Raw genomic sequence first — 23585 nt, forward strand, 5'->3', positions numbered from 1 at the left:
CACCGTCAAAACCAGGTTTTGAACTAAACTTTTCTGACGATTTCTCAACAAGAACAAAGAAGACCATGGAGAAAGCTTGAGATTATTCACTTAAATTCCTAGTTTTGATAGGCACTATTTACCAGCAAATAGTTCTGCTGGAAATATGTCAACACAAAGCAAGGCTTCTAGTCAGCTTTTTCAACTGCTAGCAAATTTAGACACTTTTGGATGTCCCTAACCTACAATAATAGATTCCATTGGTCCATTCTAGACCATCAGCTGTTATTTCCCATGAGATGCATTACTGTCGCACCAAAACTCCTAAATACTTCATATTGCTCATACAGCTCAACAAACCTGTGAACTCTCTTGGGCATCCCTGAGACTGTCTTTTAGCTCTGGGTTAATACAGCAGTGGATCCTGAACCATGAATAAGATTCTTCGGTAACATTGCTACAAATGCTAATAAGTGTCAAAAAACACTACAGAACACAGCCGGCTTGTTCATGTTCCCAAAACCTGAAAAAGAACTTTCTTCATTCAAATCCCAGCCCGGCATTCTTATACCTAGATCAGATGAATTATACTAGCCCCAGGAACACATCCTCTTCCTTACTAAGTCTAACTTGCTAATGAATAATTTTTCCTTCCACTGGCATATTCTTAGCAAGTCATACAAAATGTAGGTTTTAGAACGTGTGAGAGTCCACCTCAATAAAAGCTTTAAACCAATTAACTACAGAGACCTCAATGATTAGAAAAGATTAGAACATCCCTAGAATAATCCTTTAATGTCAAGAAGCGCTGACACTAATAAAGACAGGTGGTTAAATACTCCAGCTCCTAGCTTCCTTCCACATGGATGAAGAAACACAATAGGTCAAGGGTATTCTTAAAGGAGAGACTGAATCATGGACAGGGTATTAGATACTTGACAATGCCTCTTACTCAGCAACTCCTGCTACACTTATTTCTCTTTATGTTTATTTCTTTGACAGATAGACAGCCGAGGGTTATTGATGGAATGGTGAGAATGTTGAGTTAGATATTTATTTTCAATTTCAAAGTTAAATTAATTTTAGGGAGATTACTAACATCAGTAGAAAAGATTGAGAAAGACTCAGGCACAAAAAACTTCATTTACTGCATCATGAATAATCTATATGACTGGCTCTAGGTAAGAACCTTTGACAAAATCATAACATTTCAGTGGAACCAGAAAATACTCGCAACAGTAGTTCAACTTTATTTATTCATTATAACTTTCCTTAACTAGACTAAGCTGTACTATTTATTCCTTTTATCCACTTCCTTTACTAAGTAAGAGGAATTCACACAGCATACTTGCATCTTGTACTCTTATGTGGCTGGGATGCAAAGTTCAAACTGAACTGAATACAACCCTCGTGTTTACGCTTTCCAACAAAATGTTGAATGGGCATAAAACCTGCCAGTTTTCACCCTCAGTCAAGTGCAGTCTCGGGGAAATCAAACTACACAGTGAAGGGCATTTACAATCATTTGTAAACTACACTAACACAAGAGCATAAATGCTTCTCATTACAGCTAGCTCAGGAAAAAAAAGAGTAAGAACAATGATTATACAATGTGCTCTATTTTAATGATACAGACGAATTTATGGAATCATTTATTGATCGTCTGATATTTCAAGATATTTTTGTCACATTATCATCATCACTGCTGTGTTCACCCTTTCCTCTCTACTTGCTTCTCTTTTTGGCCTCGTAAACTGCATATTCAGAAAGGACTGGGCTGTTGGGCTTTCAGTTCAAGCTTCAAAGGCTGCTAGAAAGCATCGGGTCTACTTTGTTAGCTGTAAAACCTAAGAAGAAGACCTTAAAACAAACTCCAAACTTCAGTAATGCATAGCATTTTGTTAAACAAGGCACAGACTAGCTTTTTTTTTTTTCCCCCAACAGGAACAGGGAGTCAGATTCTTGTCTGATATTAAGAATGTGTGCAGCTTCCTGAGCTTTGCTAAAATGTCATCCAATTTACTGCACCAGAATATTTGGCCCTGTGCCCCAAAATAGAAAAGCTATTACATGATTGTTTGCTGACTGACTCTATGCAGGGTTTTTGACAGAAAAAAACACTGCAGTGATTAAGGCTGCAAATGTCAGTACTAATGTTTCTTTAAAAGAAAAAAAATAGGTCATGGTAGCTTGTAGAGTTTCTGATGCAGTTTTACACAATCGTGGGCAGCTACAAGTAGATGGACTGCTCCTTCAAACAAAAAAACCCTCCAAAAGAGGTGGCCTTCAAATGACACTAGTAAAAAACATGTTTATAGCAAACAAAAGGAGTCAGTTCTTCACATGACAGGGAGCAATTTATGGAACTCTTTGCCAGGTGACACTGGAAGAGAAATGTTTGCATATGCACAAAGGGTGACAGGACAACCACTCTGAACATTTCTAAATACACAAATAATGTCAAGGCCAGGAAAGCCCCTGAAGAATAGTAAGGAACTGGTTGGGTAATCAAAGGACATACCAGATATGTCTTGACCCGTTCTTACTCCTCCCTGGACATCTGCTTATGGCTGCAGTGGGCGGCAGGAAACTAGGCTAGACAGACCCCATGTCTGTGCCAGCGCAGCCACCCTCACCTAGGATGAGCAACGGCTAAGAGGATTACCCAGTGAATTCAATGCTGCAAATGATTGCAGAAATGATGCATTAGCTGATTGCACCGGGATTGCCTGCAGCAGCTGATTCTTGGCTGGTCAGCAGCTATACACCACAGAAAATAGTGGGAGGGAACATTCAGTTTCTCTTAGCAGTGCCCCACAAAACAATGAATGCTATGCGGCTTTTGCTTCAGTAGGTGCCACCAACGTCACACCTGTGACTTTTTCCCTAGGCTACAGCAAAAGTGTGCAACAGTGAAAATAAGTAGTTCAGAAAGAACAAATTTCAGAGTTTCTTGTTCTCCCTTCATTTGGCACTGAAGTGAGGAATGTTACCCAAACCAGTGCGCAAAGCTATTCTGGAGCATGGCAGCTCAGATGTGACAAGCAGCAGTGCTGTCAAGGGTGCCAACGCAAAAGTAAAAGAACCACAGAAACTATAGAGCCGCTCTTTCTCCTAGTTACAAATCAAGAGTATGTGGAATCTCTTTCACACAAAATAGCTCCTGATCGGTTAAGACTCCATGCATATCAGAAAGTATCAAATAATCTATATTTTTAAAACTAAAATTGTGGTGCCAATGGCATGGGAATTCTCAAAGGAAATTCTCTAACTTATGTGACCACAGATAATGTAATGAATATTAATTGGATGGAATGACTAATTTTTATTCAGCTATCAGTACACAGAGTCATCATTCAGTAGCACAGATATTGTCAGGAAAAAGACAATGATGTAACATGAAAATGATTTAATAATATATCTTCCTACTATGCTTTAAGTATGCTTTCCACTTTGTAAGCAGAAAGCAATGAAAATACCCTTGCTAGGAGGAGAAATAACGTTATCAAAGTTGTTAAACATTCTTATATCTAAGGATAAAAGATGAACATAACAACAGATGACATATCTAGTATTACATACTGAACTTCTCCTTGGTTGCTATTGACATTTAGGAAGAAGAATACAGCTGACTCGGTACCTATCTGCTGTTCTACTTTGCTGTCTTTTACACTGTACTTTAATAACCACACTTCAGCAGAGCTGTTTCAGACGGAAGTAATAAAAAGCAAAATCTCACACTTTGCAAAAAAAATGCATCACTGCTTTTCAATATGAAACTAATACCCCGTTCAGTTCCCCTTTCATTTCCTTTTGTTCTCCCAAGATTATATATATGACCTTTTACCTGAGACCGTATCTCTTAATAAACTGCTAAAGGTTACTCTGTTGTGCTTCAGTACAACCTTAACCTACTATGATTATTGCCACAAAACAAGTACAAAGGTCTTGGTATGAAAGAAGCAGAGACACAGAAATCCATTATTTTTGGAGCGGACTGCAATATAAAAAAGGAAATGACAAACATAACAATAACCCTATGATATGCCTCAATACTGGCAACTACATCTGTGGAATATCATGCTACTTTCTAGGAGAAAAAGAAAAATGTGTCTCCTGCAGACCAGGAGAACTGTTTACTGGAGGCTGCAAATAGTTACACTGATAATGGTGAGATCAAATATAATCCCAGAATCTGTAAAAACGTTACAAAGATTTCGGTGAGCAAAACCATTCATCTTTCATACCCATTTCCACAATTTGGAAGCGCTTGTCATACGTTGGCTGTCAGAGTTAAGGGGCCACGTAGCAGGTTACTGCCCACAGCTCAGGTCTTGATGGCTGAAGTATCCATAAGGAATGTGCAGGAGAATTTAAGATTAAGAAAAAAAAAAAAAACAACAAACCAAATATTTCCAAAGTGACACAGCAACACTGCTCTCTTGCTGAGTGTACCTAATAAGTATGTATGTGTGTTCAGAAACAACAGAGCAAAGATCAGTTCCAGGGGAACATTCTGTTCTCCCAGGAAATTTTGAAAGCTGGAGTCCGATTTACCTATTTACTGTAATGTTATTCATAAACAGAAAAAAGTGTGACCTAGAAGAAAAACATGACGTAGCCATGGGAAAAACTCAGGCTCTCCAAGTTTGCATCTTATGTTACACTTCCTTTAACTCATTCTTGGAAAAGCTAAGTTGTGTTTCTTACCTAAAAATTGTAAAGAATTTTTTTTTCACATATAGAATTCAGCAGTGTTCTTTTTAAAATGAATATCTGACATTGCAGTAAATTACAGTGTCCAATGTGTCTCTATATTTCTCTACCACTGTAAGATTTCCAGCACTACAGAGGATGGGCCACTTTCTAAATACTCAAATGATGATGTTTACTGTTGGCAATTAAAGCCAAATCATGCTGCAATCTGCTGGATAGATCACATTTTCAAGAGCATATCTCCTCGGGCACTTAAAGAGCATCTGTTCCCTTATGTCCCTTGCAGCACAGTCTCCTGCTGCTTTTAGACTGCCCTGAGCCCTACTTATAATACGGAAGTTTCGAGACTCCAGAAATCCTGCAAAGCAGCTAGAGTTGCACCAAGGTGTACCAACAAGCTTCTCCTGGACAAACTGTGTTCTTCCTACTGTTCAAAGGAGGACTTGTAAAGAACGCACAGGACTTGCAATCAAGTCAGTGACAATTTTGCTACTCGGTTATAATGGGAAAAAGAATTCATTCAGTGCTGAGTCCTTCTGAAATTCTCTCCTTGACAGTACTGCAGATGAAGCTATTGGCAGATACCAGTATGCATTAAATCCCCACAGCCTGGAAAATGATCACTTTGGAACAATTCTGATTACCTACAATATATCATTGTTACAAAGCCAACATTGACGCTGCTGATTTTTACAGTGGTGATAATGCTTATTATTTTGTGTCAACTGTTTAACTGTAAAATTAATTAATGAGAAACCAACTATTGGGGAATCTGAACGGAAGGAACTGAGATATTTTTTCTTAGTAGTAAAATTCTCATCCTTCTAGCGATGATTTTCTTTTTCCTCCTTGGGTACAGCTAGGATGCACAGAAACAGTCAGCTAGAGTAGCGGATCACATGCTTATTTTTACTCTACCTTGTTTCTTGGTATTGACTTCAATGCTTCTTCTTCTAAAGATGTTGTACTGACTGAGAGGGACTGGTCTCAAATGCTAAATTGCCTACCCCTAAATAAACACACAATGAATGAAAAACATTTCAAGAAAAATACAGATGTGAACAAGCATACACATATGGATCTCATTTTCTCTACATTTTGGTTATGTGGTATTATCAAGGGGCAATGTTGTCATTGCTGAGTATTTGTTCAAATGAAAAGTTATCAGAGAATAAAAGCAAAGTTCCTAAACATTTCCACTTCAAAATTTGTCAGCTGGGTTTGAAAGTGTTCTAGTATACAAGAAATATGGACAGCAGGATAGAAAGAGGAATTTGTTATATGCATCTATTCCCTTTAAACATGTGAAAGCTTAGCAATTTTATTCTAAAAATTAAACAAGGGATTGTTTGATAATCATCTGATTTTTCACTTGCCTTCCTGAGCTACCGCCTAAAAATAACAGCCCACTTCACTTGAGATGCCACAATCTGCTATAGGTGAAAGTTTTAGAGGCTTATAAACTTTCCCCTCCAAATCTCATATTACTCATTTCCTGTCAGCTCACATCTTAAAATGTCATTCAGGCTGAACCACTATATAGCCTTACTGTAAGCATGCCCATCTGCTCACTGGTGGACAACTGTGAAGTGAATACTAGCTGAAGAAATGCTACACAGAAAAGCAGTGACGGACTTCCACTGGTGATCTTTATCCCCATGCACTTTCCACCCATCCTTCTCCTATTTGAACCCATACCGCCACTTGGATGAATGCTGGCCCAGACAAGAGAAAACCTGCATGACTTGCCCTAAAAAGGGGAATACTGAATGAAATATTAATGTGTGTTGAGACCTTCAGGAATGATTTCAAAGGAGATCAGTGCCCAGTGTCTTCTGAAGGGAAGGAACTAATCCAGTACAGAGAGCAGGCCATTAACGCAAGGCTAAAATGGTCCCAGGCATGAAAGAAGCACAAAGGAAACTATCTAGACCCTGCAGGCTCAGCCAGGGCAGCATAACACTGATTAGAAGCAGGTGCCTTTTTTCCTGACGTAAACAAGAGATCATTTGGTCTGCTTGATGTATAACCATAGCAGCAGAGCACCGAGGTGGCAGAAAAGGGAGACTGCTGTGAGTGCAGGGTAGCCCTGGAGTTGTATGGAGTTTTAAATTTAATTTTATAAGTGGACTTATTTGCATTCCTTTCCCAAATAGGTACTCAAGCCGGGAGCAGCATTACATCCTCATCACATTGGTTTTAGTTTCCCAGTGCAAACAGTTATGTGCCGTCAGCTGACTGCTTCTTAAAATTAAAAGGTATTCTGTTAAGAAGGCAACAGAGGGAAAGATTAAGGAAAAAAAAATGCAACCCTGTAAACCTGAATGACAATGTAACAGGTTGTATGTTTTATTCTAAGACAATACTGACTCCAAAATCATGGCACTACATTTTACTTGGAACCAGTGAAAGTGGTAATTCCAGAAATCTCTAAAGAGTCTCATAATGGTTAGCCTGTCCAGATTCCTCTGGCCACTTAACTTAAAAATAATCCTTTTCACCACTTATCTTTGATCATTAATGAGTAACATTACCAGTGTTACTCATAAGACTCATTTCATTGCAGCTGTAACAGTACAACACTAGGTGCACTATATAGGACTATACGCAGTTTCAGTTTGAATAGAACTTTAAATTGCTTGGAAATAAAAGATCGTAGCTCAAAATTATTATTTGTATTGTTGCTGTGGGTAGATTTCCTAAATCAATTTTTTTCAACCAGATAAAAAATTGAGCCATACCGCACCTCAGAACTGACTAATCTTTAATTGCTTAAGCTACTGCTCGGTTCAGTGCCACAAAAGCCAGTCAGGACCATAACTGAACACAGTAAGAATTCTGCTCCGAAGCAAATCATAGATGTTTTATTATGATACACTGAAACTTACAGCGTGATATGTGCACACCATTTCAAATATACTAAGAAAATAAATAGGTCACACCTGGCTCTGCCCAATAAAAAAAATATTTATGATCCTTCAAAGTCAGAAAAACACAACACTGAGCAGATAGCTAATCAGAACATTCAACCCACTTCTCCACCCATTTCTAATAAGTAGATCCTGTCTATCAACAGCCTGAGAATCTTCCAGACCTTTACTGGGTCTGGAAATTAAACTGAATCTTGGAAAATACTCTTTAACGATAGATAGCTACAAATGAAACCTGCTACATTAAATATATATACACATACACACACACACACATATCAGGAACCTCACAGTTCAGTTTCCCAGGGAAATGGAATCTGTTCCAAGATGCATGTTGTTTTGTGAAAGTGGAACTTGCTTTGTTTTTAAACAGAGGTTTCCAAAAAAAAAAAAAAAAAAGCTCCCCAGCACGTCTAACTATAATCTTACCATATGCTTGGTATAGGCATATACCATACCTCAGCATATATGGTATAGCCATATACCATACTGCAGCAAGAGGAGGTTTTACAGTCCTGGGAACAAAGCAGGGGCTGGAAGGCAGCTTGCAGAAATTTCCTGCTCCCTTACGTTTTGAACTATGATCCAGTGATAAAGTGAACAAAGAAATCCCTTTAACTGGCACAGTTTGTCTTTCCCAATGACTGAGCAATCTTTGAAACTGGTGTGATGTAACCCGTATGCTCTCAGTGCATGAACACAGCAAAAATGATAATTCAACAAACAGCAGCCTACAGAATCACACCTCTTTTCCCCACCTCTAAAATTAACTTTCTGTAAGCTGCCACAATCTGTAGCTGATTGAAAAGCTCTTATTCCTTCTGGAAATCTGTAGCATTGGGGACTTCTCCTAGCCATGACCAGCACAGTAAACAAGAGTTAACGTGCTCCACTCTAGTGCTGTTTTTCCTTCCCAAGACACTGCTCAAAGTATGACGCTTTCACGACTTTATCTGCATGATGCACATGTTCTTGGTTACATTTTAAAAGAGATGTACTTCTTTGAAAAAATCCATTGACTTTATTGCAAAGTGTGGGAAAATCTTAAGATATGTAGATCATGAGGTGTCAAGAGATGTGCAAGTTCAGGAAGGTGGTAAATATCACTGTGCAAGAGTGGAAGTACATTCCTATATTGGGATGGGATGCAACATTTCTGGGTATTTGTTCCATTATGATTTAGGGCTGATGTTGGCGTTAAAAAAATACATAGTAATAAGTGGATGATATGATGACAACAGAGAATTCAAGGAGAAATAACAATCCCACAACACTTTTAGACACTAAGTAAAGTTAAGTTCCTATTTTGCAGCACCAAAGAGTGCAGCCATAAAAAAAGAGATAAGCAAAAGTAGGTGTACTTTTATAATTCACTCTGCTGGAAAGGCATACTAGAGTTTAGAGAAGTGGATGTTTACAAGTTCTACTTTTTAATCTCTGTAATTTTTTAAGCCACTGTTATTGGGTTTGAAATTTTGATTCAAGATAACCCTTCTACGAGTCCGTAGCATTCTTCTCCCGGTACAACAAGTTTCAAAGTTAGAGCTGCTCTTTTCAAACTCTCAACGAAGAATACACCTGGACCAGTGCTGATGGCTTTGACCATGACAAAATAAATCTCTTAACAATGTAAATACATCTTTTAACAATGTAAAGCCTGATTTCTTCTTTCAAGTATCTCCATCTCCATTCTGGGAACCTTTTGGGTAAGATTAAAAGCAGCATTCCAAAAAAACAGGAGGCAGTAATGCTTGCCTATGAAAAGTCTCATTAAACCCTAGCTCCCACTATACACTCGGGTCACAATACCACAAGCACTGTGGTGCTTGTGCTAACCTAGACAAAAAGCTATCTCCTTATTTAAGAAAATAAAGAATACGATGACAAATTAGTATGGACTGCGGATGGACTACAGCATGCATGTGCAGTGACTGGAAGCGTACTTCAGATTGCCAGCCTTTCCCCCAGAGTGGGGAAAAAAAAGGTCAACAGGATTTGAGTACAGGAAGAATAGTGGGACAGGGTTGTGAAAGTTAAGGACAAAAATGTAAACATGGGAAGAGACAAAGGAGAGTGAGTAAAGGCAGTCATGGGAAAAGTAGCAGTGCAGTGAATCAAGATGAAACACAGGCAATACAGCAAGTGATCTGAGGTGGGAGGTGACAGAAATATCCTTAATGGGCCAGAAGGGAGTGAGCACGTTCCTCTCTCTCCTGCGGCTCACAATATAAAAGCTGAAAAAGACACTTAGGTAAATGTAGCTGAACTTGGCAAGGAGTCCTCATTTTCTTCCCTCTCCTTGCTGTCTGCTCCTCCATTCCATCACAGTTCATGCTTCAATGTGAAACCCATAAAATCAATAAGGCCTCAGTTTATGGAAGTGCCATCCTGAGCATCCTACATTTTTCATTCCTTCCAACAGGATTACTTGGCAAATCTTTCTCTAACTACTTGAAGATATGAATTTATCAATGGCTTCTTGAGAAGCAATAACTTTGCTTATAAATTACCTGCTATTTTTAGACAATGACTCAGGTCACATCAATAATTTTCTGAAGTATTTGCTCTTTCATGACATGGATCAGCTGGCTCCTACTATATAGAACAGTTCACGCATTAGCAAGCTGGCAATCGCTTTTCTCTACTGAATCTCATTTATTGCCACTTGGTTTTCTCCTTCAGTTCACCATTTCTAATTTATTATACAAATTGGCAAGGCTGAGGGATATCTGCTAGGATACAAGAAAAGTAACATTTAGGAATGGTATAAAGCATTCTTTCAAAGAGCCACCTGACACATCTCAACAAGCACTTTGCTATATAAAGTTAGATGCTTGTATTTCTTATGTATGAGTATTTGTCTTGGTTAAGCTAAAAAACCCATCCAAGCTACAGAGACAAGGAACACAGTGAAATTTTGATAGCAGACTGCCAGCAGGATTTGGAAAGCACCAGCAAGATCAAAAAACACAAGCACAATGTAAGCCCTTATGTTTAGGTATGGCTCATTCCACTCATCTCTCTTCCAAGGCAAAGAGTTGGGCAACATTTTTCATCTCATTTGAGTAACTTTATCTTTCAGACTATTTTGTTGGAGCAATTCTGGTTGTCACCATACCCTTTGATTGCTACTGTGGGAAATCTCCCAGGTCTCCATCTTTGTGCATTTTCAATCAGTTGTAAGCCCTTAGAAGTGAAAGACTGTTTTGATTTTCGCAACTGACTTGAAAGAGATGGAGACAAACCTGAAAAGCCCTTCTACTGGCCTCCTTAAAGTACTCTGGCTTTTTAAATTGCTTTCTTTTTAACCTAGTTTTGTTTCTTAAGTGACAATCAGCAGCTAAACTTCCATATGCCAGATAGATCACTTCCATTATCCACAAGTCACTGTATCTTCAGTAATAAACATTAGGGAGGGCACTGCTGTCAACATTCAGTTATCATTCAGCCCTTCATAAGACGCTTTAATTTTTGGTAAACTCCAGAGTGGTCAGGCAGTTGGGCCAGATGATTTTTAAAGGCCCCTTGCAATTGAACCATTCTATTCTAAAGCTGTTAAATAGAAACAACTTTCAGACTAGTAAAAAAATTGGCCTATTAGTAGGATCAATGTGTAATAGTCTATACCAATTATTAACATAGAACATTATAATGACAGTGTCTACCTAGCACTTACCTAACAGATTTCTGAACTGAAGCAGTAATGAGCCTGCACTACTGATTTGCTGTAAGAAAATACAATATTAAAGATACTCACTTTAACCAGAATAATTCTTGCTAGCTCTTCACATACTGGCTTTTCTTCATCCTTCTTCAAACCTTCCAGTTCAAACAAGGTATTGTAACTCTCCAGCATTTTAGTCATTATCTTGTTGCAGATCTCTTGTTCTTTTATACCTTCAAATCCAGAAGGCACACTAAAATTGGATGGAAATTGAAGCAGAATGTTAGATACTCAAAAGAGAAACGCTCCTGCACAGTGCCTATGTAACACTTCAGTTGTGGACACAGACTCACTAGCAGGCAGAGGAAACTTTGGGAACGAAGAATCGTATCTATGGCGGTAACAACTATTATGGTTTGTTTGCAGTTTTTCTTAGCAGTACTAATTTCCCTATCTGTTGGTCAAATTATCCACTCCACAAAGTCTAGGCAGAGATCTAACAGAGGCTACCTCCAAATGAGATACCACCCATTTTGTTGAAATTTGGTTTCATGACTGAGACACAGACAGCACGAGGCATTCAAATTCTCTGAACTGTTAATATGAAGGGTCAGATTACTTGAAGAAGTGATCTGTGATGACCTCAAAGGTATACAATGAGTCAAAAAATAAGAAAATCCACATGCTGAGTAGCACACTGTTAGGCAAGAACTCTGTAGCTTAAGATGACTCCATAACATACACCACATTTCTTCACCTAATTTTTGAGGGGCTTCAAAAATGTTGCCTGGAATTGTTTCTGTATGGAGCTATTGGAGCTCAAATACCGTTCGGTTTTGTACAGAAGCCTAAGGTTGGCAGTGAATGGAAACAGTAGCTTTAAATGGCCCACTGCTTCCTATGACTGGACGTGCTCCCCTGTATGAGACCCAGGAGGCTGAGATGCGACAAACTGTGAATTTTGTTTCCAGACCTGTCTCACAACAAAAATTGGAACTGCAATACAGATATGAGAGTGAGATGAAAACAGCTTAGTGGAAGGAGGACTTTAACAGAAACTTTACCACGGCCATAATTTGACGAAGTGCAAAAATATTATTGCTGTTTTTCCTGTAAAACTGTTCCTCTACTTAAATTCTGAGTGTATGCTTTCTTCTCAATTCTGAATCAAGATGTGAAGTAAGACCATTTTCAACCCAAATCAGTAAGGACTCAGGTAGATGCATAAAGCTCTTCCCTCTGATCTCCTCCTCATAAAGTCTTGTGTAGGAGAAAGGATAAAATACTCCAACACTGTAAATCCTTGTAACAGAAATCCTTGTAATCCTTGTTCTGCCATCAAAGCGGACTACTTTGACCTATACTCCCACCACTCAAAAGGAACAACACTGGCAGATGCAATGCAAGCAGTGCATTTAAGTTGCATTACTTTGGAAGGAACATTCACTCTGATGTTGAGAAAAGACCTATCTCTAAAGCAAAACTGCTCCCCAGCATTTCCCTTCTGCCACAGTTCCAGAAAGCTGTATTCCATAACCCTTCTTCCTTGCTGACCAGAGCGAGGGGAGCTGGAGGATAAGTGGGCAGACAAAATGCTTGAACTCTGCAGGGGAGCACTGAGAGGAAAGCCCCTCATCACTCAAGACACTTTGCCCTTTGGAGTCCAAATCAGCAAATCTCCCAGGCCTTTATATGATCATCCAACTGCTGCACAACAAACAGCAGGATTTTGATCAGACAATTGCATTTGCTAGCCCCTTTTGAGGGGCTGAGCAAGCCTTCACATCACACTTCTGTTGGAATGAAATACCATTATGCCAGTGAGATCTTGAATCACAGAGGCAACAAACACACATCATTCTTCGAGAGAGAGCTGAAAGGAACAACAAACAAAAAGGTGCAAAGAAATTCTCTGTTTACTCCATAACTGATGGGCCTCGTATCTCTTACACACATCCCATTCACAGGACAGGAATACAGCCACCCTGACACCCAGATCCAACAGAGGAGATGGAAGGAGAGAGAACTCAGCCAGTCCTACACTTCCTCTTCAGCATCAACTATGAGAGCAAAACAGAGACATATAGCAGGCCATAGCTAAGGATGTGGCTGTACAAGCAATGAAATTCAGGTCAACGGACCTCTTCTCCAAGAGTAACTACAGTGCAAGCATTAATCCTCCACGCAGATTAGCTCAATAACAGAAAAGACAATTATTAATGTTTCTTCATGCGTGTTGTCTCTCAAGGTCGATATTTCTCTAGCTTCCATCACAATAAATCTGAACAAATCCAAGTTGGGAGAAAACAGTGCACTAAATCTCAAATGATCACATTTTCCTTTTTTGAGCTGTCTGACCTTGTCCTTTATGTTTTCCCTTATCTTACATCACACTTCATTACATGGACTGCAAATAGCCATTTTCTCCCTTCTTCTATTCATTAAAAATACAGAAAACAAAAGATAACCTTTCATTAGAAGAGCATAAGTTTGATTTATCAAACACGAAATAAGGAAGCACGAGAAGTGCTGGATAAGATAAAAGTAATAAAGACTGAAGGTCTGAGAAATTAGAAAAAATACCGATAACTCAATGTAGAGAAATTGAGTGAGATGAAGGGAATTAAAATTAAGTCTAAATGTTTGGAAAGTTGCCCAACCGTGAGGTTTATATAATTGTAGAACAGCTTCAGTTACCAAGTAGGAAATAATATATCTGAATAGCAAAAATGTCACAAAAACATCCTGTAGAAAGCAAGATGGACTTTATCCTCTCTGACTCTAATCATTAACTACACAGACACTGATTTTGGACATGTGAATTCTGACAGAAAATCTCAGATCTTCCTACATCAGCAGTGCAATTGCTGACAACTGTTGGCTGCTAAGCCTTGTTTCCTCATTCCAGCAAAACACTCCATGCACTGCTCTGAACAAATGATGCAAAGTTCAAGTTTGGTTCAATCACCTACTGATATTCAATTTCTTCAGCTAGTCTCTCTAGGAGCTGCCTGTAGTCAATGGTAACACAGCTTCTGCAAAGGCAGACTTCAGATAGACTTGCTCAGAACTGCATTCTGAAGATCTCTCTCCAGATGCCTAGCTAACCAGCTGGCTAAGCCCAATGCTGAAAGTTGAGTGCTGCAAATTCTTTCCCCCTCCTGGCAATTCTTCCTTGATTTGGCCACAGAATCATCAATTTAAGAATGCATTCATTAACACAGAAGAAAAGGGCATTTCAACAGTTGCTCACAAATGTGTCTAGACCACAACCCTGAACTGCCTAGAAAAGATCAAGATCTGATAAAACACACAGCTGAATTACCAGATGGTAGAGCTTAAACAAAAATCTACATCCAGCATTCTGAAATATTTGGATCTTGTAGAAGTACATTACTCATTTGTTATGTGTCAAGTCTTGCCTCTTCTGCTGCACATGCATTTTGATGCATCACAACTGCAGGGCTGGCTGCATTCATATACACCTACAAGAGACCACATATCTTCAGTCTTAACTGAACTCTGTCTTTCCCAGTCTTCTGAAATGGAATGATGTGATTTTTTTGTCTCTTATATACAGGCCTATACCTCACAGAAACTGTTCAACCTTTTCTATGCTATCTTATGAGCAGAGATAAGTTGAGGCAACAACTATACAGCTTTCAGTAAGTATGGTTTAATCTTAAGAATGCCAATTGCATTTCCAAACTGCAAGACTCTGCATTCTACACCAAAAAGCATGCAGAGCTAATTATCAAAGCTTTCCTCAACCAAGCGATGAGTAATCTAAAAGTTATTCAAATAGCCACTTGGGAGTTCAAATCAGAGATTTAGCCACTAGAATTAGGAACAAACAAATTAAACGAGATGAATCTAAGCCCACTAATTCATGCAAATGGAAACTCCCTAACTTTAAAACTCTACCATGTGTAAATAAGACTGCTTATACAAACGTGATCTTTAAAAATTGACTGTTTTTCTCTTCTCAAAAAATCTCTAGAGCAGTTTCCACTAACTCTTGTACTTGTATGTGCTTGTATACACTGCTGTCTTTTGAGTTTTCTTTCTTTTGGAGGGGAAGATTTTTTTCCCCACAACATGCTTTATGGCTTTATATTAAGACAGCAAATGCTTTAATGCGCGTATCTTGACACAGTCATATTCATCATCTATGAGAAAGTTGAAGTGGTAGTAAAGTCAAAAAGGACATGCTTTGGTTTCAGAGTCTCATCTTTGCAGCCTCTCTCCCCAGTCCATAGAAAAAAAAAATGCTCCATTAAGAAGAGAGCAAGCAGCATCTATGTAGAACTGGCTCAATACGTTACTAGGAACCTACCTTCTGTTTTCTCTCTCTTTAAAGAAGCCTGTTTCTGGAGGCTACGATCTTACTTGAGTGCATTCTCACATCTGGAAATTGTTCCTTCTGATACTGCTGCCAGCCCCACTAGCACGAACACTGCATCATCTTCAACACAAATAGCATGAAACTGGGTCCATTGAAAGAAACTAGTAAAACCAGTGAATCATCCAGTAAGAAGTCTCAAAAGGCCAAGGGAACCCCATAACCTCTACACCAGTTTCAAAATAAACTAGAATGATAAAGAGCCCTCTCTATCTCTGGTGTTGAAGACAACCACCACTTCACAAGAGCAAATCAACAGAGCATGTAGTACCATCTCTAGAAAGCATACAGCACCCGAGTGCTGCATCAAGTCCTTTTTTCCCTACAAGCACCTTCCTCAAATCCTTCTGCAGAGAAGCATCCGTATTATTCAATGGCAAAGGAAGAAAGCTGTAAGAGCACAAGCCTTCTTGCTCTTAAACCATCTGGAGGCCAGTCATTGTATACACCTGGTCTGCTGTCAGCAAAGCTAAGGAAAACTGACTAACCGTTCTGCAACACTGCAAGAGGAGAGGAGAGAGCAATTCGATTCCCTGTCAGCTCGAATATTAGCTTTAGTATCAAAAATTACCAGAAAGCCGCAGACATTGCCTCTGCGTGATCATTCCATTGTTAGGGTTCTCAGCTGCATTTTCCATCATTTGCTTCGTAACACTCTATCAATATAAAGGGAAAAGTGAAAACTCCAACTTACTGAAAGCAGTTTGGTCCAAATACAGTGGCAAGATTGCAAAGGTTCATCTTGTTCTCTACATGATGCTCAGCAACTTTTATCAGGAACTGGCACAGATACTTCAACAGGCAGTAATGCGCATCAGGCAGTTCTTTAAGGAGTTCTTTCAAGTTACTTTCCTTCTGCACTTCATTTCTACCATCTAGAAAACACAAGAGGAGAAAAAACATACACAAATATGCACATATATATTTATCTAGCATATCATTTGGGAAGCAAATGAGTTTCTGTATATATGTACTTGTCACTTCACACAGTTTACATTCCAGGATTTCATCTGCTATATCCTCTTCTGCAGCAGCTAAAAATACTAGCTCCTTCAGAGTAAGCAAATATGCATGAAGAAAACATGCAAAAATCTTATTTGTCTACTTAAGACAAGTATTTCTTTCAAAAATATTTTGAGATTCACAGAAAAAATTATCATGACTTCATTACTGTGAATCAGCTGGCAACAGGAAGAAATCTGATTCATTAATTTCATTTCTGTAGCAAAATTTCAAGATGGCTCCAGAAGGCTTTATTACCTTGAATAACAATAAGGAATTTAATTGCATTTTGCTTGCACTGATCAAAGTGAATCAGACAGTCCCTGACTTGATTACCAATTACCTTCCTTTTCATTAAGCTTAAAGAAAAATAATATACAACTAACTTCCACATAGAGCACTGAAATTCACCTTGTAACATACTTCTGTCTAGATAACAAAACAGCCAGCACATAGTGTTTTTTTTTCTTCCCCAGTATGAATTGCTTGCAGTTATGGTAAGGAATGCCAAAGCCATCAGTCAAAAGAAACATATCTACCACCATCACTCTATCACCTAATTAGGTAATGCCCTTGAGAACCAATTGCCTCTCTGAACCTCACACTGGGGCTTTAGATTGACAGGTACTTTTCCATTTACTGAAGGATTTTCCATTCCTTCAAAACCGAAAGGATGCTAATAACCTCCATAGGTTTGCACTCTGACTACACAGAAAGCTGGTGGCCTCATTGTATCAGTTGTATTTAGGGGGGTTTGATGTCCTTGTTCATTTAACAAGACATGTTATGTGGCATGGATTAACTTCAGAGATGCTTAGTGCCAGGCAAAGCCAAACCTTTGTTCCCTCCTCATTACTGTCTTAGTACCAGGTGCATTTTGCTTTCACTTCTGTCCTTTTAAGAACAAAGATGCCTATCAGGACATAAGATCTTCAGAAATTACCCTAATTGAATGTCACAGAACCACTGAGCAACAGGAGACAGAAAACCCCATTTATGGAGCTGTGAAATTCTTTGTCCCACTGAAAGCAGAGCAAGAAAAGATGGCTCTCTTGAGCTTTTTATCCCCCATCTCCAGAGAAAAGGGGAGGGAAGGAAGTCAAACCTTCCCCCAATGCAATTCAAAAATCAAAAATAATTTGTTGATTGTCCCGCTGCTGAGACTTATTTCACAGACTTCAGCCCTATTTCGAGAAGTTATTAATTAACCCGATGATTATGATGAATTCAGAGAGCAATGTGCGTACATAGTATTCCATGCACTTTGTACATTTATTCAGGACAAATGAAACTTAGCTGTCCATAACCACAATACTTCAAATAAAACAGGCTTTCAACATTAGAGAGCAAGAATATTCATTAGTCATGACAGCCAATTGCCTGGAGCTCTCTTTCTTCTTATGTCCACCTGCTAGACAATTTTTCAGCTTCAAAGTTAATCACTAAGGTTTACTCAGCTGGTACTGACCATCAGAGTAACATTAGAGCACCAGAGCTGTTTATACTATTATCCAGACAAGCATCAAGTGTGCCAAAGCCCTAAGCTTATGTACTTGCCTAATTTTGTGAGGTACAAGATGTCCTGAGGAAGTCAAGACTGTACCAAGAGCTGTCTTATTCATTAAGTAAGATGAAAGAGGGTGGCATGAAGATGAGTATGTACTTCAGTCTCTGCAGCATCTTGAGATGAGACAAATGTGTTTGTCAGTAATCGAAACTGCAGAGTGCCAGAGTATCAAAGGCAATTCAAGAACATATATTTAAATAATATTTCATATTAAATCATAGATATATAATTAAATCATATTAAAAATACCCCCAGCTACCAACACACTTGTTATTGTCAAGCACAGAACTTTCCCCGGTACATGGATCTTTTGTTAGGGACTCACTATTGAGGGACAGCAGTCTAAGAGGCAATCGAAAAAACGTCAATTAACTGGAAACTGGAGTCTCAACAGCGTAGGAGGCAAAGACAAATTTGCAAGGGTGTTTTCAGTCTCATTTAATTTCAGCATACACCCACAGATCACAAGAAGTGGGACGTATTTTCCAATGGTCAATCCTATTTCTGTACATATTGAGTTTCTTTGACATGCTATAGACACCACCCAATTCCTCAGTCAATCCATCCGCATGGTGCTGGTGCTCCTCCACTTTAGAGCATGCTGTCTGAACACCACTTAAAGGTACAGATGTCAGCAGACAGGTGTGTGTATTTGCTCTGTGCATGTCTCAGTTGGTCTGACCCCAAACGACTCCAGCCTAGCACTGAAACTGTATCAGCACGGTGCCATGCTGCAGCTAATTATCTCTGCTGTGATGCAAGGAAGAAAGTCTGGAGCTCAGTGTCATGCTACCACGTCTGCATAGCTTACAGCTGCCTTGCATAGTACTAGCCAGGAGGGCAGACAGAAAAGCTTGCATCTGTCTCTAGCTATCAACGCTCCTCTGGAAGTCAATCTTTGGCACACAGGCAGCAGGTTGCACGCTGCTAGCTAGGCCAGGCTGTTGGAGAAATCAAAGCCTTTTTTAAATTCCTCCGCAATCTACAGGACGTGGGACTGGAGCCTGTGGTAAAAAGTGATACGCTTCAGACAGGGCTCCGCGACAGAGGAAAAAATACCACACTTTGTTGTCATCAGTAGCAGAACTGCAGAAAGTTCTCATCATGAAAAGGTTCTCACTGCAATCCAACCTGAGACCCCTTGCTCACAGTCGCTAACGCACTTCACAGAGCTGCATTTACCCCTCATCACTACACATTGGGAACAGCTGCCCTGTGACTTCTGCAGCTCTGCTGAGCATTATCATTGCACAAGAAAGCTGGTTCCAAGAGTTTTCACTGCACAACAAGCATCTTCTGCATGTGGAAAACACAAGATATCACGAGCACTTCCAAACATGAAAAACAGTGTCAAAATAGCAATAAATGCCAAAGGAAAAGGTTAAGAACATGCCACTACAGCCTGAAGAACCACAGACAACCAGGGAATCTGATTTACTGATTAAAGGGTCAGCTCTCATTTATTCATTTTTATACCCACTGCTCAGGTTGAAGCTTAACCTCTAAAATCCCCCAACAAATCTTTATTTTTGGTTCTGCCTGCTCATGTAGCTCCAATAGCTCCTGGCTACCAAGCATTCCTGAAACCAACCTGCTGATCCAGGAGGGAGCTCCTTCTTCCCTCCCACCCTCTCCTTGAAAATTGCAGAGCTCTTCACTGGCACTACATAGACCCTTGCCAGCCATAGCAGGCTGTGAGGGGAGGGGTATGTGAGACAGAACTCACATCTATCTGCTGCATTCTGAAAAATACAAGCTCTTTCAAATGGAGGAACATTGAGAGCCCAGAGTAATGAAACAGCATTCGACTTAATTAGACTGAGTGCCAAAGGTAGCAGTAAGCCTCCATTTAGATCCTTGCTAGAGAAAGGAATGCACCAAAAAACAAACAAAAAAATCACATAAGGGAAAAGCTTTCTGTACGCCAAAAAGGAAAAGTACAACAGCAACCTGTCTCGCTAGAAGCAAGTGACCTGTGAAAGGGGATAAGAGCTGAGCACACAAAGCTGGTTCTAGTATGTACAAATGTCTTAAGAGTCAGTGATTGTATTATAAAAGATAAGGAATGAAGAGCCAGAAGGAATAAACAAGCTCAAACAAGGATTGCTGTATGGGAGCTGCTGATTACTTCCAATGGAGATTGATGAAAGAAATACCTTTCAATCATCCAGGGCTCTTACAGGTTTGCAAGCACAGCCCATTTTGCTTGGGCAAGCACAGCCCTGCTCTCCAGCAAAGTCACAGCCTCTTTGCGATGGACATTTTTCACTCCAGGACTCCCTGCAAGGAGCATCATTCATATTTGTCAGGCACGCTGGGGGGGGCGCTCAATACAGAGATCACTATCAGCGTGTCCCTGGCCTGCACACGCTACGCACGTCTCTCATTAACACCATTTACAGATGGAGGCCTTTCACAACAACTCATCACTGCCCTTCTCCAAAGCCAGAAAAAGAACATGAGGACACACCAGGCTGCCTTTAAGATACGCTACGTGATGGTTGCTAGAACTGCATAGTCCTAGAGTTACTCTGAATATTTATATAAACAGCAATGTGTCAGATTTGGGGGCAGTGTGCAGGGCTCATTTCATGCTGTGTTGCACAGGCTTCAGCTCGCATGCCAAATCAGCTGCGTGGACTTCCCAAACTACCAATGGATCAGGTGTCTCTTTCTCAACAAAGTGCAGATCATTTATTCTCTGGTTTGGTAATAAGGACGCTATACTCCGCATTAAAAAGGATTACAGCTTCAGGTAAGATTTGTAGTTTTCAGTCCAGCTATTTTTAACTGGAGGAAACACTCCCTAACAATTTTTATAGGAAAAAAAGTAATTGCGTATTATTCTCAGGCCAAGCTTTTAGCTGGCTTGAAAGACACTGATATCAGTCCCTGAAAATATTCCAAAGGAATTCTAACATAATTACAAAGAAACACCATTTCCCACACAAACTTCAACATGAGGGAGTACTGAGGTTGCAACAGAGCTTGTAACTGCTTTCATCGTAGCCATACAGTGAAGAGGCTCCAGATTCAAAGGTATTTTTTAATAACCTGTAGGCTCAGAAACACCTTGACCTACTTTCTTCACAGTTTACAAAAAGAATATTAAGGCAGGCTCGCTGTTGGTACCATTTTGCAACAAATACCCTTGCACGTACTTCGATAAGTGAAAAGATAATTCCTCCAATCCTGCATTGCTGGTTGATCATTTAACGTTAAACACAGGCTCATCTGCCACTGAAGCTAATCTGAACCCCACCGAAGTCATCAGTGCCCTTCAAAGCAACTTAATTTAAGCTGTATTTTCTAGGGCATGAAAACAAAACAAAACAAAACTCAACAGCTCGTTTTTCCTCAGACTTTACCAAAGACTTCCCCTTGCTGTAACAGCTAACACAGCATTTTTTTTAAATAAAACTTTTGTTTCCTCAACAAAATTATAGTGAGACCACAACCAGAGATTATTGTGCAATATGTGCAAACTTAACCGTGAAGATGCATCACAGCTGGATAACTTTGAGAGAGCTGGGTTTGTGATTTACACCAGTAACTTACATTTGAAACAACAAATCTTGGCCTGCTAAGTAAGGACACACATCTCTCATTTCCACAGAAAGCACTGGGGAGATTTTGCATTTCCTGTGGGAAGCAAGAATGGATGAAACTTTCCACTATCAGCACAGTTCATGAAGTTCATCAATAGTTTCTGGCGCAATACAGCAACATGAGCCTTGTGGGGGACAGGGAAGTACAAGAGGGAACACGAACTTAAAATTTCCACTCAGACAGATTCAAGAGAAAGAACATAATTTAAAATATTTCATGAGACAAATATGGTATAATCTAAAAGAGACTACTATGCCAAAAAAGGGACTTTCTAGGGCAACAGCACCTTCCTACCCAACACTTCCTGAACCCTCTCCTTGGGCCCCAGACAATTTTACTAAATGCTATTTTACAGAGAAAGTCCCCACCCCCTCCAGCCCCCATATGACCTGATTATAGCTTTAATGACTGCGTTCAGGAGAAGGCAGAAAGTTCTTCAGTGCATGCTCAACAGTCTGTAAGGTCCCAAACAATAAAGGAAGAAAAGACATGCTTGTATCCTCCCTGCTCCAGGCAACAACTAAGCTTCATTTCTACTGCAGGCAAGAGAAGTGTGAGAGAGTCCCAAGGACAACAGTGTGAAACCTTTATGCTGTCTTCCCCTGAAGATGTTTGTCAGCACATTCCTCCTCTACGCACACCATATTTGTCCGCCTTACAGTAAAAAGCATATCTCCAGCGACACGTACCCACGCACTTTGCAGCTTCTTAGGAAGAGAGCAAGAGGCATCGACTGCCTGCAGCAAAAGAACTTCCACTGACCCACATGGCCCAGGAACAGACCACCTAGTCTGCATAGCAGCAGTCTGGACTGCCCAGTACAGATGGATTAGTTCAACAAATCATCAGACAGACAGTTGTGCAAGTTTCAACTTTCCAAAGCAGGTTATCCTCTTGAAGGGGAAAAAACAATATTAAAAAAAATCTTCCAGGTTGTATGCCATGACTGGGATTAAAAGGTGAAGTCTGTTCTAATTGCAATCTAGCTTATGTTTGATGGGCAATTACATCACTTAGAGAGAAGTGGAAATTTAGACAACATATGCTTTGAGGCCTGAAGGATATTAAGTATGATTAGCAGATGAAGTTGTTAGAACTTTTCAGAGCCCATTAGAAAAAGTGAAATTGTCAGCAATCTCTCCAGCTAAACAGAAGCAAATCCGTATCCTAGAGAGACTGCAATTATTGTCTACAAAAATCTAATCAACCAACTAATCATTTCAGCTTCTATTTAGCAGATATAACTGTATTAGAAAAGCATAAATAGTTCAGATTTTACAAAACATGTAAGAGGACAAGATTCAGAATTTTGTATCTGATTGCACTCTGTGAGCAGGCAAGAGCTGAAGTCAAAGGAAATGTGGAACAAAGTATGTACGTTAAGAAAGAGAGTACTGCTTATGCAGTCTGTATAAAATTCACCAGAAGGAAAGTAGACAGAAGGATGGAGATTTTTACCTCTCACTTACCCTGATAAAGCTGAATGAACTTGGAATGTAAGGCAGAGGTGATAATCCCATCTGGCAACTCTCTCAGAAACAATTTCAAAAGACTTGCTGCTGAGTGCACATCACCATCTTTAACTAGTTCCACCTCTTCTCCACGCTCGTACTGCAGACGCAGCTGTTCCACCATTTTCATGCTTCCATTTACTCTGAAAAGACCTTCCTGGGTCATACCTGTAATTATATGTTACACATGAGGTCGATCTGAACT

At 39.6% G+C, this 23585-nt stretch overlaps 1 protein-coding gene across 7 annotated transcripts in view; it reads right to left on the reverse strand.

Moving 5' to 3' along the window:
* FAM13A (family with sequence similarity 13 member A) overlaps positions 1-23585 on the reverse strand; it is a 115493-nt gene that overhangs the window by 86247 nt on the left and 5661 nt on the right. For all 7 annotated transcript variants that reach the window (XM_021396786.1, XM_021396789.1, XM_021396785.1 and 4 more), the window contains exons 3-5: positions 23339-23548; positions 16386-16566; positions 11383-11542 (exon numbers count right to left, since the gene is read on the reverse strand). In XM_021396786.1, coding sequence (XP_021252461.1) covers positions 11383-11542; positions 16386-16566; positions 23339-23548 — 551 coding nt within the window. The remainder of the gene's footprint in view (positions 1-11382; positions 11543-16385; positions 16567-23338; positions 23549-23585) is intronic.

Source organism: Numida meleagris, chromosome 4 (assembly GCF_002078875.1).
Source record: "Numida meleagris isolate 19003 breed g44 Domestic line chromosome 4, NumMel1.0, whole genome shotgun sequence".
Classification (NCBI taxonomy): Eukaryota; Metazoa; Chordata; class Aves; order Galliformes; family Numididae; genus Numida; species Numida meleagris.